General features: G+C 36.6%; 1 protein-coding gene across 1 annotated transcript; it reads left to right on the forward strand.

Moving 5' to 3' along the window:
- Nucleotides 1-6,959: 6,959 nt before the first annotated feature.
- Nucleotides 6,960-8,202, forward strand: LOC113317347 (endochitinase EP3-like). The gene is made up of 2 exons (XM_026565475.1): nt 6,960-7,444; nt 7,562-8,202. Exons 1-2 carry the CDS (start codon nt 7,033-7,035, stop codon nt 7,972-7,974), a joined length of 825 nt encoding a protein of 274 aa, XP_026421260.1. The 5' UTR covers nt 6,960-7,032; the 3' UTR covers nt 7,975-8,202.
- The last annotated feature ends 11,368 nt before the right edge of the window (nt 8,203-19,570 follow it).

A 19,570-nucleotide genomic window follows, 5' to 3' on the forward strand; every position in this document is an offset into this window, starting at 1 on the left:
ATATGCGTCTATCTAGTGTAACCGAGAGTTACACATGCATCTGACTTGTGTATTCAACATCAATTCCAGTTCCAGCGAGACCTAAAATATAACAACAAGCAACTAGTTTTTATAAGATTAAATGAAAAACAATGTATATTCAATTTCACATACATCTAAGTAGTGAAACTAGCAGTTACCCATGCAACTGACTAGTGTAACTATGAGTTACACATCCATAATGGAATTCAACACCAGAATCAATAAAGGGAAGAACATAAGCATGATTACCAAGTGTATAATGTTTAAACAACTGATTTCTGCAGTAAAGCTAGGAGTTAAAGGTTCAACATTTCCAGGCAAACAAATAATAAGAAACAAAATATAGACTGAGGCATGCTGGACTAACCTTGTAGTAGTTTCAAGCGCAGTTTTCATTAAGTTCTCTTGCTTTAGTTAAGTTGCATTGTTCATGATGAGCTGACCTGGTAACATAATGCAAAGTATGAGTTAGCAACAAAAGAACTAGCCAGTTTTGTATCTAGTTTTCGAAAATTAAAGAACCTGGACTACGAAGACCAGTTTTACTTGATACTTGAATAAGTAATATTTTTGGGCTCATCCACTTTATGATCCAGTCCAGTGCCAGTGGGATGACTGTTTGAGCCTGTTAGGATTCTAAGGGGCACACATTAGGGTTCATGACGTAGTTATAAAATCCACTACCAGAAACAAAGAGTTTATCTTTATCTCACAAAAGAAAAACGAGATAAATATATTTTCAACTTTTACACATTCAACTAGCATGTGTAATTGGCAGTTACACATCCAACTAGCTTGTGTAACTGGCATACGTAATTTTTGGCATGTGTAGTTAGAAGTTACTCATGCATATGTCTAGTGTAATTCATAGTTACACATACATCCTACTTGTGTAATTAGGAGTTACACAAGCATATAACATGTGTAATTAGAAGTTACACATATAAATAGCATGAGTTACACATATAAATAACTTGTGTATATCACAAGTTCTACTAGGAAACATCTAAATCGAATACAACTATAAATGTTGCCTAATTACTAAGGAAAGCATACGATCAAAATACATTGGACTTCATTTAAGACAAGATATAGAAAGCAAAGTAGAAAGGAGGCAGGTCGCGAGATTTACCGGAGAGACAACAACACCGACAAAACGTGTCACCTGAAATCCACGACCATAGGTAGTCAAGATGTGATCCCATTTTTCGTACATCACTGTTACTACGACAATGTTATACGGGGTGTATATATTACGAACTTTGATAACTTGGGCTGATAAATGATATTTCATTAACACTTGGAAAGAAAAACAACACCTTAAGCCAACACCTTGCAGTTTCACGCCCTTCCCTGCTAACAGCTAGACCAAAAACAACATCTTGGATTCGAATCTGCCGCAATAGCCAACATTTAATGTCATTCGCCAATCATATCCTTCAGTAATACAATTAGGTTATATCACTTGAAAGGAACTCTTAATAACAAATTAAGTTACCTCAGGCGATAACACAAAATGTACATATATGATGAAACATTGATATGATATCGAAGATGGCAATGTTATAAAATTCCCAAACAATATCCTGAAGGTGATAAACTGACTCCATCTTCTATGAGTTTTCAATGTAACCATCACAAGTAGAAAAATGGCGTGAAATCGTACCAACACTCATGAGACAAATATTTTCCTGGTCTGGTTAGATTACTCTAATCGTAAATTCACAGGTCGTATCATCGTAGCCTAAATTTGGCACGAAATTTTACCAGATGAAAACTTCAGAAACTCAAATATAACGAAAAAAATGAATGTGTATTAACAAGTTACACTAATAATTAACATGTGTAACCAATAGATACACATCCATTTAGATTGTGTAACTAATATCTACACATATAATTAGCATGTGTAACTAATAGATACACATCCATTTAGGTTGTCAATTTACAACACTCTGCAATTCATAACTTCCTCTCCCTTGACCTAGTAAGTAGAGTTTAGTGCATATGTAAGAAAATGTATTTACTAAAGAATACTTACTGATTTGAATTTTGAAAAAAGACAACAAGAAGAATCAAAGGATAAAACAGTCACCACTAGCTGCAATGAGTTATCATGGCCTGCCAATTTCTGCTTTATACCTTCAACTGAATGAGAATACGAGAACATCAACAAATTAGACAAACAATACAACACCTCGATAAAAACTGAAACAATGAAATCATTTAATAAACTGAAACAATGAAATCATTAAGATGGACTACATTTTCAGTTCCAAAGAGAACAACATCCTTTTTTCTAATTTGATTCACTACATGTCTAATAACCATTCTAAATTTTTTCTAATGTGACTGTCTGAATGAGAGGAGGTAAACATTTACTTACTATCGAATGCGCACTCTTGCATTTGCTTCTTGATGTGTTTTCAAAGTTGTTGTAGATAGTGATAAAAGGGTTGTTTTAAGACTTGTGAAGGCAATGAATTTTAGACTTAATAAAAATTTAAAAACAAACAAAACCTATTACAAAATTGACTTCAACATATGAGAAAATAACCAAGACACTGATTCCACTATTACACATGAATTAATGATGGTAAATAATCCAAAACTCTAATTATCTTTTAAGTCCTTTATATCTTAATTCACTAATAATCAAGCAAATTCTCAAACATCAATTGTATCCCTTAAGCATAGATTATCTAAAGAAAGCATAACCTATCTAATTGAATCACAACTGATTAGGAAAATTACGCAAACAATTTAAAACTCTGCAAAAGCAGTGATTGAGTGAATTATAATTAAATATTAGAGAAAATGTAATAGTTACCAAATTATTCATGTGTAAATAGCTTCCTCATTGCCTTGGTTGTGAGAGAATTAGCACATCATCATGTTGGAAACACGCTCAAAAATCATTATTATTTCTCAAAGGGTGTTTACAAATGATGAAAAGGGAGAAATAATTCAAAACCGGGTTTATAACAATTATATTTGTTACAAACCAGAGAACTACGACCCTCGGCTGTGGGTCGTTACCACTGTAGCATATAAGACTGTCTCGCGACTGTCGTATTCACTGTAGCATAAACGACTGCTTGTGTGGGTCAATGTTCTTCGTGTTCTTCAGCAGTAGCAGAAAAATGGCAGCTCTGTAACTTGATTTTTTTCGACTTTCTGGTCCTCTCTCTCTCCCAAACTATTCGTCCCCCTTACTGATATCGCATCACCTATTTACAACCCAGAAACAACAAAATCTCACGTAATAACTTCACATAATCCTCCATTACTCGGCAGTGAAGAAAAATATTCTCAGGAATATTTTTTTCCCTGATTTGCTTTCTCATGCGCCTGTTGTACACGGAATTGCTCCAGCACGTTTCTACCTAATACCAGTAGCAGTTATACATGCAATATCCTCACGAAATCTCCTCAACATGGCACAAAAATCCCGAGTATCTTTCCCATACGTGGCTTGCCCTGTTTTCTTCTTGCGAGTTATCCAGCCAAATTCGATCGAAACAAACACCCATACCAGCTTTGTTATGACATATCACGTCTACCCACTAAGTTTCAGGGATTGAATCTTACTAAATCACGTCCGAAATTCGATCAAGAATTCTGCCAGCAACTGTCACTATTTTCCCGCCAGTTTCAATTTTCAAAAGATGAAGAAGAAGGGGTTTCCCCTTATCCAACAGCTGGGGTGCGAATAGCAAAGAAGGTGCCCCTTAGTAATTGAGGTGCCCCTTAACCAACGGTGAGAGTCCGAATTACATGTGTCCTCCAAGGGTGCCCCGGGCAACTTTTCGAGCTGAAATTTCCAAAAATATTTATTTCCAAAAAAAATACCTACAAACACACAAAACACCATAATAAGGACGAAAACGAGTACTAACAATACGAAGCATTGAGGACAAATTAGACACATAAATGCGTCTATCACTTCTTTATTTGAATGATGTCTCCATGTATGGATTCAAGGACCATCCCATGATGATTATGCGTAGTCTCAATCTGTCCAATCATGCGTTCCAGTTCATCACTAACCTGACTTGTTCTAATCAGACCAAACACCCAAAATCCTGCCAAATGAGTTATAAATCATGTCTCATGCTTAGGTATATGAACAAGCAAAGTATGAAATTTTTCTTCCGAGTCAGCTGACTCAAATACAGAAATGAAAACAAACAAAAAATCCTGCCAAATGAGCTAATCAGTAATCCCCTTCATATATTCCCATGAAAATGGTTAGTAACAGTTTCAGTTCTTCAGTGTTTTATTACTTGAGAACCTCACCAAAACTTCACCTGCAACCTGAGCTTTAACCTTGTTTGTTCAACCACTTTTACAGCATCTTCCCGATACACATTACACATGCATTACAATCTAACAACAAGCCAGCACAACTAAATTGGCTCACAACATCTTCCCGACCCACTAAATTTGTTCATTTTATAATGTGGAACTAGGAGTTACACATGCATTCTACTAGTGTAACTAGGGGTTACACATGCATATGGGCGTATGTAATTGGGAGTTACAAATGCATATGAAACGTGTAATCACTAATTAGGAGTTACACATGCATAAGACTTAACGACCAAGGTGAATCTGTGATTAATTAAACATTTTTTCATATGGGGAATATCTAATTATTAAGGAACTTTTCACACCCATCTGATACAACTAGATCACATACAGTAGGAAGAGTGAAAACACCTAAAAGAGAAGCAAATAAACTTTAAAGCAAGACTATTTTGATGGAAGACAAAATCTCACCAGTCCATGAGAAAATATTATCAAAACATAGGGCTCGTTAGGTACTTCACTAGAAACGAGTAGCCTTTCTAATGATTGGACCAAACAATTATTTTTCTGCAAAAATAAATTGAAAACATAAATAATCCAACAGAAAAATGACCAAAAAATTGATAAATTTGCTCAAATGCAATTTGAAAGATGACCTGCTGGAAATCATTTGCAATCTGCAACTTTGTACCCCTCGAGTTCCTTTTAAAATCCATTAAACGACCTATTCATCAGGAAAGGTTCATGTGAGACCAACAAACGACAGTGTTGTGAAAAATAACAGAAAAAACACAATCCATGAAAGAACTGTAAAGAATACCACAAGCATTAACCAAAATGAAACATATATAAAGTAGAATATGGACTTGTCACCCCCAGCAAGAGGTAGAACTTGTTCCAAAATAGCTAACGCCTTTTGAATGCACACCAAGTAATATGCAATAATACGATATAAGATGTTATAAACGAGTTAGAGATAAATTCTACATTATATAACACCTATCCAATACAGCAGGCTCAAATCGTTACGTAAAACTTACTATACAACTTATCACACCCATTTGATACATATACCTCCGCCAGTTACACTAACTGCAATACCACCACCACCACCACTGGCTCCATAGTCCTTCTTTAAAACCTGCACCTCCACCACCACTACCTGTTTCTACTAGGTAAAATGACCTGTACAGTAATCAAACAACTAAAAATTTATAAGTTTCATTAGCATTGCATTAAAACACAAGTTAGACAAACAAATACCATGGCTAGTAGCCAACAAAAACATTGTTTTTCTAGGTTCTGCCAACATAATGATACAACGATAGAAGATTGAACTGCACACAAAATTGAAGGCATATCTTTCAATGAGGTACATAGTTCAGCGTCAGATACAAAATTGCTTATGTTGTTACTATTTAAACGCCGTAAAACAAACTCCATGAAATCTATCAAGAGTAAAAGTAATGACCGATGAAATTCAAATCAAATCCAAGGGTAATAGAGATGATGACTCGCTGATACCACATCTCAAATCAGTTTTTAAATTTCAGCTAGAAATAGAGAGTTAGGACGATTTAGACGAAGAACGTATCTAAAACTTTTATTCATAATTCTTCAAAAAAATTTGAAATCAATCAAATAAAGTCTCTCAATTCAAGCAAAAAGAAGATGATACTTATCTCTGTATACTTGCATCGCTGATGAATTAGTGTCGAATATGCAGATCTGATAATTGAAAATTGTTTCTTGAATTGTAATTTCTACTGCAACTGATGCTCCCCCTGGTGCTCGATTTGTGATCTTTATTATCGCCACCGACGTTCAAACCTTTGGATCTTTCCTATTTCAGAGAATAGACCAGGAACAAATGGTTACAACAGCAGCAGCAAAATCTTGCTTCGAAAATTGAAGAAACATTGAAATTAATCGATTCAAACCTAGATTTAATCAAACCGGAAAAGAAAAATCGACTGTCTCTGGCTCAAATTCAATCGATTTTCTCTGCTCGAATAAATTTAAAACCCTAGATTGTGTTTCTGTAAGAATTGGAGAGAGAAAATTAAATTAGAAATGAAAATATCTAAAAGGTTTCTGTGATATAAATAGGAAAGGATAATTTTGTCATTATCAAAATACATAATATAAAATTATGGGCCAGATCTGAAGAAAATTTGATTTCTCGAACCTAGTAATATCATTTTCTTAAAGTGTGGAGTTGATAGTGTATGATCCACTTAGTAGGCTTCTATATATGAACCCGTATAATAGGGGGTTTTAGTATTTTTCACGAATAATAATCAGCTTATACTTTGGGTTCATGACTTGCAAGTGACTTCCATCTCCGGTATTTTAAGTTTTTGCCATCCAAAACCTAGTTAAATCAGGGTACCATTTACAAAATTCACCCTTTTTCGTGATTGGGGGCACATAGCCGAACTATGAGGCCCCTCCTATCAAGTATCAGTGATCTAGTATCTAGATGACACCTCACTGTCGCAACAAACATTAGAACTGTTTTCTCACGCATCACGAATTCTCCATAATATCATGAACTGCAAGATCTCACGTATCATGAATTCTCCATTAGTATCTTCTACAAAAATAAAAATGAACTTCCCATATATGGGGTACGGAGGAAATTACATAAGTCTTCATTATAACACAAAAATTACAGCTCTCCTCTTTTCGTTTCAGAGAATGGTGGGATTCAACGTAGTAAAAAGGATAACACGGTTCGCGATTTTCTTTGGAACTTTATTGCAACCAATTTTGGGTCAACATTGTGGTTGTTCCCCAGACTTATGTTGTAGTCGATTCGGATGGTGTGGCACAGGTGATGCCTACTGCGGCATTGGATGTAAACAAGGTCCTTGTTATTATCCTCCGCCAGTTTCTGATCCTCCGCCAGTTTCTGATATCCTAACACTTGAATTTTTTAATGGGATTACGAATCAGACAGATAGTACTTGCCGAGGGATAAATTTCTATTCCCGTGGTGAGTTTCTGGATGCTCTAAAATTGTATCCTGAGTTTGGCCAAGAAGGGACTTTGGACGTCTCAAAACGTGAAATTGCCGCATTCTTTGCCCATGTAACTCATGAAACTAGATGTAAGTTTTTTTATCCTATAATCATTGTTTTTGCTTAGATTTTGAAGGTTACTGGTTATGGTTTTTGCTCATGTAACTCTTGAAAATGGGTTATTTACCACTTTTTACACCCAACAGGTTTTTGCAATATGGAAGAAGTAGATGGTCAAAGCAAGGACTATTGCGTTGCGGGGAGCGAGCGATTTCCATGTGTATCCGGGAAACAATATTACGGCAGAGGACCGCTTCAATTGCCATGGAATTTTAATTATGGCGCGGCAGGAAAGAGCATTGGTTTTGATGGTCTTAAGGCTCCTGAAACTGTTTCTGAGGATCCCATCATTTCATTCGAAACAGCTTTGTCGTTTTGGATGAATAATGTGCATTCGATAATAACTTCAGGTGAAGGATTTGGGGCCACTATTCGTGCGCTTAATGCTGCACTTGAGTGTAATGGGGCAGATCCAACAGCGGTTCAGGCTAGGATTAATTACTATAAGCGTTACTGTGATCAAGTTGGTGTCTCACCAGGGGATAACTTAACCTGCTAAAGTAACTGCGTTTACTTAAGTAGCACTGTTTCAAGATGTAGACTACTGCGAGCCGCTGCGCTGTTTGAGGGGGATAACTAGTAGCTTACTACAAAAATGTAATCTTTAATTCGATATAAATAAATAAAGGGAAGGATAAGCCAACGAAAAAAATAATGCTGGTCTTTATTGTAAGTTAATTAGCACTGCAGTCTGTGAAAGCTTGTGAGTCCAAGTTCTGCAAGTATGCTCATGATTTGAAATAATGTAAGTTATTTGAATTGAACTTTATTGGTATGATGTATGAATTGTTGTACCTTTCACTACAATTTTTTCTTGTTGAATTCAATTAATTTCTTCAAGTTCAAAACAGTCAATACTGGTCAATATTGGTCAAGGAACCAAAAGCAAAGATGGATTTATTTATTTTTAACCGAATCCGAACTCTTGATCTGGTCACTTTGTTGGAATCCCAGGAACCGGATGACATGAACACTAAAGCAATAAGGACCCAAAATAATCAGCTTAGACTTTGGATACATGATTTAGAATTAACTTTGACAGAGACTTAGTTGTACTAAGATCACGGTGCCATGTTTAGGAGGGCCGACCGAAGACAAACGAAACAACGTTGCATTTGGATTTTCAAGAAAATATCATTTGACTTTCGGGTGTTTTATAATAGTGGATTGCCTTGCCGTATTGGTAGTGTTAGTGGTGGCATAGTAGACTTCCCGCGCCGTAACGGAAAATTATGTGATACTAATTAAATCGAAGCAGTAAATTATTAATGTACAGGGATTAGTGAAGTAAAATGATGTCATAGTAATTTTGACAAAGTAAGGAGAAAAAGTAGTCGAGCAAGTAAAAGAGAAAAAAAGAAAGAACACAATTGTGTTGGAGCTGGGTTTGATACATTTTATACATCGTTATACCACCACCACATACCTAGCCATTTGACGCAAAACGGACATGTAGGGGCAAAATATCGCACACTTAGTTATCATGCGAAATGATCTTCTCACAAGTAAGAGAACGCCATCCCGCACAACACAACCCAGATGACGAGTTGGGTAACGTCACTCAGTCACGAGTAAGGTGTGAAGAACTGTGCGAAGTTGAAGAGCAAGTGCGATGAACGTCAGTATATGCGTGCGTGAATGACGCATGTCAGATCCGAAAATAGGGGCTTTTTTAGCTGTCCTCCACTATGTAAACTCCTATATATAGGACCAACCAACATTGTACTGAAGGAGAGATCTTTTTGGTAGTTGGAGTGGAACCTTAGGAGAGAGAAAGTTATTTCCTTCCCAAGTTAGGGTTTTACTTCACCTCTTTGTATTGATTTATAAGCTTAATAAAACTCTTTTAAGTGCTCTTCATCATGTTTTCATAGTTATATTTACATAATATCGTTAGGGTGTAGTTGTGGGATTTCCTGCAACTATATTTTGGCGCTAGAATACAGCTAGGGAGAAAGGATTATCCTGCCTGTGAAAGTTATTAAAGAAATTTCCAAAAACTTTAGTTAAACACGCTTAATGAGAAAGTTTTGATGTTGATTTTAACGATTTTTGAGAGTTTCAAGTTTTAAAATCTATTTCAAAAACCTAAAGTTTTCATCTAGACAGACAAGTTCTGTTTTCGTAAGCATGTGCAGAATATATTTCACTTCGTCCAAAGAAAGCATTATTTCAGGAACAAGAGATGGTGAGGCAAACATCCGCAGGTGCAAACCCGACACCAATCATAAGAAGCAGAAGAATCGCAAGAAGAAGAAGAGGTGAAATCGCAGAAACGTCAAGAATGGGAGACAGGAACAATCAATGTCGACAAATCATATCTCATATTCAACAAATACCGGAGGAAAACAATCGCAATAATTATGATGAGGTAACTGTTCATACTACAGATACAGATACAGCAGAAGAAAATGAAGAGCGAACACAAGAGGAAGGAACAATAGAAGGAACTGAGGAGAACATGACCATTGGAGAACTCAGACAAAGATTGGCAAACGAAAGAAGGAGAGAAGAGAAAATGCGTGCAAACTTGACGCGACAAAACGATGAGCTAAGAGAGGAAAACCACAGATAACAAGAGCAAAGGTCACAAACCAGATCCAGAACAACATATGCGATATCAAGGTCAAGGAAAAGTAGGAGTACCTAGAGGCGAAGTAGATCTGACCGTAGAGGCAACGAACATGAACAATTTTTAGATAATAACTTGGCTAACAATCTTCATGTAGGCGACAACATACAGGAGGAACGCGGTCATGATCGCATATAAGATCGATATATACAATGGGTGACAGAACGCATGCAAGGAAATCTCAGAGATGGTAGACAGGAGAGAAATGAAGAATACAACCGCATCAATGGGGGCTCAGAACATGAGAATGACGCAGAACATGCGAGAATGATACTTCATGGAAGGAAAATGCTGCAACAACAACACGAATCAATTGATAATGTCGCACAGGTACATGCCAGGAACGAAAGAGAAAGGCGCAGGAGGAGATGAATCGCACGAGAGCCCACTAGTGGTTAAGTTGGAAATCATACCAAGAGCTAGAATGCAAGAAGAAGAAGATAAAGAGGAGGATGCATGGGCAATAAATAGGATATTAATAGATTCAGGAAGCTCCGTCGACATCTTGTTTTATCACGCATATAAAACCATGGGTGGAAAAGATGAAGACCTCATCCCCTCAACCTATAAAATCTATGGCTTCATCGGATCGACTAACAAACCTAAAGGGGAGGTTACTATGCGAATTCCTCTGAAGAACATCACTACAGAGATAACTTTTTGTGTCGTCGACGTAGAATCTTCTTACAATGCGTTGATTGCAGACCATGGTTGCACAATATTCTAAGAGTGGCTTCCACATATCATCAGTGCATCAAGTTTCCCTTACCATAAGGAGTAGGAATAATCAGAGGATACACTACCGAGGCAAAGTCGTGCAATGAAATTGATATAGAAAAAAACGAGGGGCGTGCGAATAAAAGAAGAAATTGGAAAAACGAAGCATAAGAAAGCAAGAAAAGAGATAGATTGATGGTTGATTTCATAACTCAAGAAGGAGAAATGGAAAAGTACAGTAAAAGTGCGTCATCATCGAAAGGCAAAAATGTCATAATCAAAGAAAAAAATGAAGAAGTATCTATTACATGTCAGATTTATAAGGAGGCGACGCTATTCACAAAAGAATATGAACATACCAAGCAAAATAAGAAAGGATAATTTCAGCCAGGAGAGTGGGTGTTGCGAGAAGCCCCGCCACACAGGAAAAACAACAATAAGAATGAAAAATGATATGGGATGGACCGTATGTTGTGAAGAGAAATGCTGGAAATGGGTTGTATGAGTTGATGATGAAGGAAGGAAAAGTCACAGAAAAAATGCACAATCAACTTTATAACAAGAAATATCAGAAGAAATACCATAATTAAAACATGCGACAATGACAAGTTAAAGAGTATTAATATATGCGAAGTTAATAAAAATGAGAAGAGCAAGTTAGCAAGTAGGTTATTTTGAATTACATCTAAGTTATTACTATGTGTGCGAATAACCGAAGAAAGAAGAAATCAACATTGTACGAGCGAAATATATGAAAAAAAAAGATTTTCTTTCTTCATATTGAATATTTCTAAACACGAAAATACAAGTTGAAGAACGAGGCAACAATAAGACCTCGGAATAAGACCTCAATAGGAGGCGACAGAAAACTAAAACCTCTAACTAGGGAGGCTAGGCATCCAGTCGTGGCGTGCACCTTAGTTCGCATAAATGCAAGAGGCAACAATAAGACCTAACGCACGTCATGAGTGGGGAAAACCTAATAATGCATGGATCGATCGAAAGCTACACCGACCCTGGAGCTTGAGTCATGGATATTTCTGGTACAGACTCCTTAGTCGCAAGACTAAGTTACTAAGATCTCTAATAAGGAGTGTAGAAACTCGATCAGTGCGCCGCGGTACACGGTTGAGTCAAGAGTGACGGGGGCGTCTGGAGTGTACCTCGTCGTTCTTGACAAGTCCTGACTATGATACACTCGGTCCTCAAGAAACCCCACTTAGGGTGAGGTCTTGCAAGATGCCGCCAAAACAACTGGTTGTTGCATCACTAGATGAGAATAGCTCACCTTAACCCTGTAGGGGTACGCTTCCTTGAAGGGGCAATCAGGGGGAATATAAGGACGACACCCTCCACTAGGGAGCTGAATTGTTAAAGGACGCCAATATCATCGGACTATGACTCAAAGGAGAGTATAGACCCGTCGTATTGACGCGAGGATACATCCTGCAGAGTCAATAATACATAAGATGATAAGGTGAGATCAATGGGTCATCACATGAAAGTGTGAAGACTACCAACGATTTCGTCGCATGAATACCCTGTGGAAACAATAAGACCTATTAACAGGGGAGGCTGATTAAGACATCTACCTAGAGAGGCACAATAAGACCTCATAAGAAACACAAAAGACCGCACCAACATTGTTTTGCAGGTTATAATAAGAACGCACCACAAAAAAGAGAATCCAAATACATAATAAAGAACAAAAATATATAAGAATCAATACATCTATGCGAGAGTTGTCGCAGAGGCAACATACAAACTAATGACCACCAAGTTAAATGGAGAACGAAGAAGCACATGTGAAGAAAGAAAAATGACATTCATTAAAAGTTGAAGAATATCCGGTATACACAAGGGAGAAAACATGATACAAAGAGTAAAAGGAAAGAGATAAAATTGACTATTTTTCGCTTGTACATCCTCTCCAACTTCATAATCATTCCCCTCTTCATTAGTATTTTAATATTCAGCCTCACTATCAGAGATTTCGGAAGTTTCTTCGTTTGCAGAAGGTTCATCGAAATCATATTCTGGCATGGGGATCTTATGATCAGCACCAGGTTCTCTTATTTCCCCCTTTATAGCTTCATCACAGATGCGAATAACATCTTTAGTCAAATTGGAAACGGTGACCTTTAGCTTTTTCTTGAGTCTTGATAAACGCATTTATGTGTCTACTTTGTCTCAATTTTCTATATTGTTAGTGCTCATTTTTGTACTTATTTTACTATTTTTTGTATTTGTAGGTGTTTTTTGGAAATAAAGCTCAATGGACTAAAATGTTGAATTCTGCTCGTAAAATGGAGGAAATGAAGTGATTTATAATTTAATGGGCTATGCCCAAAAGGAAGAAGATGTAGAATTATTTCATTTGTCCAATTATTTGGATATGGGGAGTGTGGAAGTGTGGAGCCCATTATGTCGACATCACTTACAAGATATCAAAAACATATATGGAGATATTTATTTTAATGAAGAAAATAAAAGTGTTGAGTAAGAAATCTACATGGAGTAATTGATGGGAATTAAATATATAAAGAGTATGGAAAGAATATTATTCTTTATGGTTGGAGTTAATAAAGAATAAATGATTCACAAATAAGGAAAATTGTAAATGCATGAGAATTATATTGTTTGACGCGTGGCACATTCTTATTGGAGGATTTTTTATTGTCTTGACATGTGGCGTATTCTCATTCGGTGATGATGTGGTAGTGGTGAATAGAAAAGGAAAGTGGATTCCTTTGGAAGCTATAAATACGTTATGGATACAAGAAAAATGGGAGGTCCGGAGAGTAGAGTTTTTATTTCATTGTTTTAATTTCTCTTTTGTAATAATGGAGTAATTTCTCCGCTAGAGTGGAGGAAGAAACTACTTCTAGCATGTAAGTTGTAGTTCCAGAAAATCCTACACTACATCCCTCACAAGATTTCATTAACATTCAACTCATTTTAGATTAACAATTTTAATTTTATTGATCAATCTTTGAACAATCTTACAAGAAAAGATAAAGGAATCAAGAATAAACACTGCTCTAGATTTTCTCTCTCCTATTTACTTGCTTCTCACTCAGAAAACGATCTCTCTCCTTCTTTACAATGAAACGACTATTTATAGGGAATTACATAGTGGATGACAGCTAATCTGTCCTTTATTTTCGGATATGACTTGCGACATTCTCGCATCCTTACAAATGTTAATCTTAAAAACTCTCTAATTTTCGCAGGACCATCACATTTTTCTCATGATTTTAGCTGACGTCTTTATCATGTCATTTCAGAAATTGTTCTGCGACACTGTTGTGTTGTAATGTTGATAATTTCGCTGAGGCATTGTTGCTGCGAGATTCTGATCCTACATCTTGCCTCTTCTCATATCTTCTCTGCGAAGTAGAGAACGATGTGAGAAATGCCGTAATTGTTCATCTCTTCATATTCTGCTTTTATCACACGTATCCTTTCTTCCATCTATTTCTTGACACGTCTTCTGTAACCGCTGCTTTTTAACCGCTCACGTATTTTCGTATTAATGGTGTTTATTTCCTCGAGTAGAAAATCCTCTCTATATATTCTTCTTACTCTTCTTTCCATTTCTTTTTACTTTCTCTTCTCTTTTTATTCTCTCATCTCTGCAACTCTATTATTCTTCCGTAAATTCTGCCATTGCAATTTTTCTTCTTTCTTCTTCTTTTACTCTTTTTATTTTCTTCTTCATCTCCATACTGTTCCCTCTGAAGATCTTCACTGTTCGTAACTTTCTTAATTTTTACTAATTAATCCCCCTGCTGGTGTTTTCCATGGATTCGTTGAGGTTAGTTTTCTTTTTTCTTTCTTATGGGTTTTGCTGAATGATCTTGCTTACTGCTTTATTTGATGATGCTGCTTATGTGATTCTCATACTGTTGTTATTTCAGCAAAAATGCCTCTAACACCAAATTTACGGTTCAAAACCCTAATATTCCCAAATCGCAGCAAAAGATTATTGTACACAAAAGAAAGTCTGCGAATCAGAAGGTAGTAAGAAACATTTATCTTTTTCTAATAACAATATTGTTGCCTCTGTTTCTTATCTGGATTGTGATTCGCAGGGTGATAAGGATGCCAACAGACCTCTCAAAAAATCTCGCCACCTTAAAACCGTTGAAACCTATGTTCCATTCCACTTACTTATCTCTTCTAAATCTCCTGCGACATCTTCGCAAGTTAAACCATTATCTCCAATTCGCGAAAAATCTCTATCAGATTTCATTTCTTCAACTGACCTTTAAATGATTGAAAACTCCCTTATTAATCCTTCTGTGAATGAAACTTCTTCTCCTCCTGTTGATAATGTTTCCCAACCTTATATCATTGCCAGTTCTCTATCTGAGCATCTTCCCTTTTCGAAAGAAACCGTGGAAGTAATAGATATTGCTTTCAAAGTTTTGTCTGAGGTCCTGGATGATGGCAAGAAGTCTCCCATTGATCCTGTCAAGTCTGGTATTGGCGAAATTCTGAGTAAGTATTTTGGCTCTGACAAAGCTGCTTCGCAAACAGCTTTGGAAAAAGAGTGTAATGCTCTTCGTTTCGAAAATCAAAAGCTTCAGAATGTTTCGCTGGATCGCGACAATCTTCGCAAGAAGAATGATGAACTGCGAGGTATGATTTCCTTATCTATGTCTTCAATTTGCCTTTCTAATGATTTTATCCTTTCCATAATTAATTATCCTTGAAATCCCTCTTTCGCATGTTAAGCCTTAAACCAGAAACGAATAATGGAGAGATATCAATTTGAATCTGTTGTTGAAGAAGCCCGTGTTGATAAACAGATTTTGATGGATCAATATAACCAATTAGATAACCTCTATTCATATTATGTTGATCATATAAATAATCTTACTAATGTAAATACCCAACTAGTTCGGAGGCAAGATTTATTAAGTAATGAAATATCTCGCCTCTCTTATTCTTTAACTAAAGCTAATCTTGGGATGGAATCTTTATCAGGTGAGAAAAAAACTCTATCTCAAGAGAAACGAATTTGTTTAAATAAGATGGCGATATCTTCGCAACAACTTAGCATCCTTCAGAAAGTATGTGATGACCAAGAGCAATCTCTTAGCTCTTTGAGAAATGAACTTAAAGAAGTAACAGAGTCATCTATCGCTGAAAGAGATCCACTCATTCAAGGTAGAATAGCTTTAAGTGTAAAGGCGAATCGACTTAAAGAACAATATTCCAAATTAGAAGAATCTTATTCTTCTCTTGTGAAGAAAAATGTCTTTCTTATTTCTAAAGAGAAAAATATTCGGTCTCGACTTAAAGGTTTAGTTGGAGATAAATTGGATGATGCGATGGACCGTTGGGAGAATAGTTGTCTGACCTTGATTCAACATCTTATTTCGGAAAAGGAAGGTAATCATAATAGTTTGACTGCCTTAACTATCTTTTCTTTGTCATATCTTTTTGAGTTCTTCATCTTACTGAAATTTTGTATTCTATTTTTCGCAGAGTCTGAGAAAAATCTTCTTTCCTCCATTTTTGTTTTGGAGGCTAAATATGTCAAAATTCGCAAAGAAAATGCACTACTCGTCTCTGTCCTTACTGGTTCTCGCGACCGAGAAGAAATAAGACTTGATTATATTGCTTACTTTAAGGATATTCAAGATAGGAATCATCGGAGAGCACTTCTTCGTCAAGTTCATCTCCGGGATGAAGTCCTTGTAAATGATATTTTATTGTCTAAATCTCTTCCTCGAACCTTTGGAAGTAGATGATGATGAAGTTCCTCGTCCTGCTGACAGTGATTATGATTATGAAAGTGGTGAAGAGAATAGTCTTTTGGAAGATGGAGAAGAGATTCCTTCCAAGGAAGCAACTGCTGGTGCTAATCAAGATGAAAACGAAAAAGAAATCTCTTCTGAAGTAGTAATTGCTGGTGATAATCAAGGTGGCGGCGAAAAAGAAGTCCCTCTCAGAGGAATTATTGTTGGTGAAGATCAGAATCGAAATGAAGGAGAGGTTGGCGATAATGAGAACATTCGAGAAGAACATCTGTTATCTCCTTCTACTGGAATTAATACTAAAGCATGCACTTCTTATCTAGTTCTATCTTCTTGAATTGTCTCATCTTTATTATTTTTTGCGAATAATATTCTTCAACCAACTTTGGAATCAATTTTCCCTTTTAGTATTTTGTTGGTGAGAAAGATAATGCCTCTTTTTTATTGATTCCCATACTTGTCTCTCATTATCTTTCTTGCGAGAAACCATCTGTTATGAATAGTTATAAATATTTTTTTTGTAATGTGGTCTTATTTTGCCTTCCTAATTAAAGGTCTTATTATGCCACCTCTTGTCATTGCGAAAAAATCGCAGGACGTTCTTACACTTTCATACAAGAACCCATTGATCTTGCCTTAACTTTTTTTTTTGTATTATGGCCTCTTCAAGAATGTTGCGACAATATGACAGGCCTAAATATTCTTGCGAAAATAAAGCCCCATGACATTGTCGTCTTGCGACGAAATCGCAGGACGTCTTCGCACTTTCATGCGAAAACTCATTGATCTTGTCTTATCTTTTTCTTTTGTATTATTTCCTCTTCAGGATTGTTGCACAAATATGACAATCCTTAATACCCTTGCGAGTAAAAATCCTCATGACATTTGCGTCTTAAGACACTTATCAGCTCCCTAATGGAGTGTGTCATCCTTATCTCCCCCCTGGCTGCCCCTTCAAGGAGGCGTACTTCTACCATACAAGGTTAGCTCCTCCTATCCAGTCTTAACAACAACCAGTTGTTTTCCCATCCTCTTATCCCTTTTACCTATAGGGTTTATGGTTACGAGACTGCACCCTAAGTGGGGTTTTCTTCAGGCCGAGTGCAGTATAAGTCAAGACTTGTCAAGAATGGCAAGGTACGCTCTAGACGCCCCTGGCACTCTTGACTCAACCGTGTACCTCGGCGCCATGATCAGATTCTGCACTCCTTGGGAGAGTTCTTATTATCTTAGTCGCCCAACCTAAGTCATATGCTTAAGCTGAGAATCCAAGGTATCTCTCCCGGATAGGATTTATTGACCCCAAATCTCTATGACTCAGGTTCCGGTGGCGGCGTAGCCTTTCCCTTAGCCATGCAACAGGTACCCCCTTATATGACGTACTTTAGGTCTTACATTTGCGTCTTGTGAAATTTTATTCGCGAACTAGGGTGTACGCCATAAAGGTTCGCCCCTTTCTTTTATGTCATTGTTATATGATTATCTCTGCGAAATTTTCGCACATCATGATCTTGTTTTGATATGAATAATCTCGCAACTATTCTTTCAGAATCCATAACTTCTCAAAGCTTCTTACGGATAATATCTTTTTAAGTACAATCTGTTCCATGGTCTGTCAAGTCTATGACCAACATCTCTACCTTCTGGATCCATTAATTTATAAGATCTTGTTCCAACTATCCCCTTAATGATGTAAGGTTCATCCCATTTTTCGCTAATTTTCCACCATTTTCTCGCTGATATATTGGTGTCTCTCGCAGAACTAAATCTCCTGGTTGGAATTCGCATACTTTGACACGTTTACTATATTCTCGGGCTAATCTTCTCTGATAATTCTCCATATGTTGTAAAGCTCTTTCTCTTTTTTCTTCTAATTCATTAAGTTTGTTTAAGATCAAACCCGCAGTAAGATTTTTCTCCCAAGCTTCTCTCTTTGTTGTCGGAATAACAACTTTTGTTGGTAAGACCGCTTCAACTCCATATGTTAAACAAAAAGGTGACATTCCAGTAGATTCTCTTCTAGTTGTATTATAATCCCATACTGCATTATGTACTTGTTCGCACCATGCTCTATGATGTCCTAATTTCTTCTTTAATATATCTGCAATTGTTTTGTTTATTGCCTCTACATACCCATTAGCTTGTGGAGACAAAGGAGTAGACTTTCCACATTTTATCTTAAATGCATTAAGTAACATTTCTATGTTCTGTCCTTCAAACTGTTTCCCATTATCAGATACCAACTGCGCAGGAATTCTGAATCTGCAAATGATATTTTCGAATATGAATGTAAAGATATCTTTGTTGCGAATATGTTGTACTGCCTTCACTTCTGTCCATTTTGTGAAATAATCTGTTGCGACTATTAAGTATCTTCTTTGTCCAGAACCTGGTAAAAATGGACCCACAATATCTAAGCCCCACTTTCCAAAAGGCCACACACTGGTTGAAGATGACAATGGTGCTCCAGGCGCATGTATTTTCTTTCCATGCCGCTGACAATCTTTGAAACATCTTGATATTTTTTTTGCATCTTCGTGCATGTATGGCCAGTAATATCCTTGCATTTTTGCTCTATGTGCCAAAGATCTTCCCCCACTATGATTGCCAGCATCCCCACTATGTAACATTTTTAGCACCTTTTATTCTTCTCGTGTCCAACATCTGAGTGATGGTCCATTAAAGGATTTTCGGTGTAGCATCCCATCTCTTAATTCATAATTTGTTGGGCGGCTTTTTAACTTGTGTGCTTCCAATCTATTTCTTGGTGTTTCTCCAATATTCCTTTTTCCAAATATGCATGAAGTTCTGTTCTCCAATATGCGATATTGTTCGTTTGTTCTTCTTCTTCACCGTCTATTATCATCACGTTCACTTCTTCTTCTTCTTTATAGATTGATGGTGACAGAAGTGTTTGCATTTTTATGCATCTCGCAGTTGGATCTGTCATCATGCTTGAGATGAAAGCAAAAGCGTCT

Source organism: Papaver somniferum, chromosome 1, assembly GCF_003573695.1.
Source record: "Papaver somniferum cultivar HN1 chromosome 1, ASM357369v1, whole genome shotgun sequence".
In the NCBI taxonomy this organism is placed as follows: domain Eukaryota; kingdom Viridiplantae; phylum Streptophyta; class Magnoliopsida; order Ranunculales; family Papaveraceae; genus Papaver; species Papaver somniferum.

What these genes read in the sequence shown, in the direction of transcription:
- LOC113317347 (XM_026565475.1), top strand. Translation starts at nt 7,033, where the DNA reads ATGGTGGGATTCAACGTAGTAAAAAGGATAACACGGTTCGCGATTTTC. An exon ending in TGTAACTCATGAAACTAGAT is followed by an intron (nt 7,445 to 7,561) that starts GTAAGTTTTTTT and finishes TACACCCAACAG; the next exon opens with GTTTTTGCAATATGGAAGAA.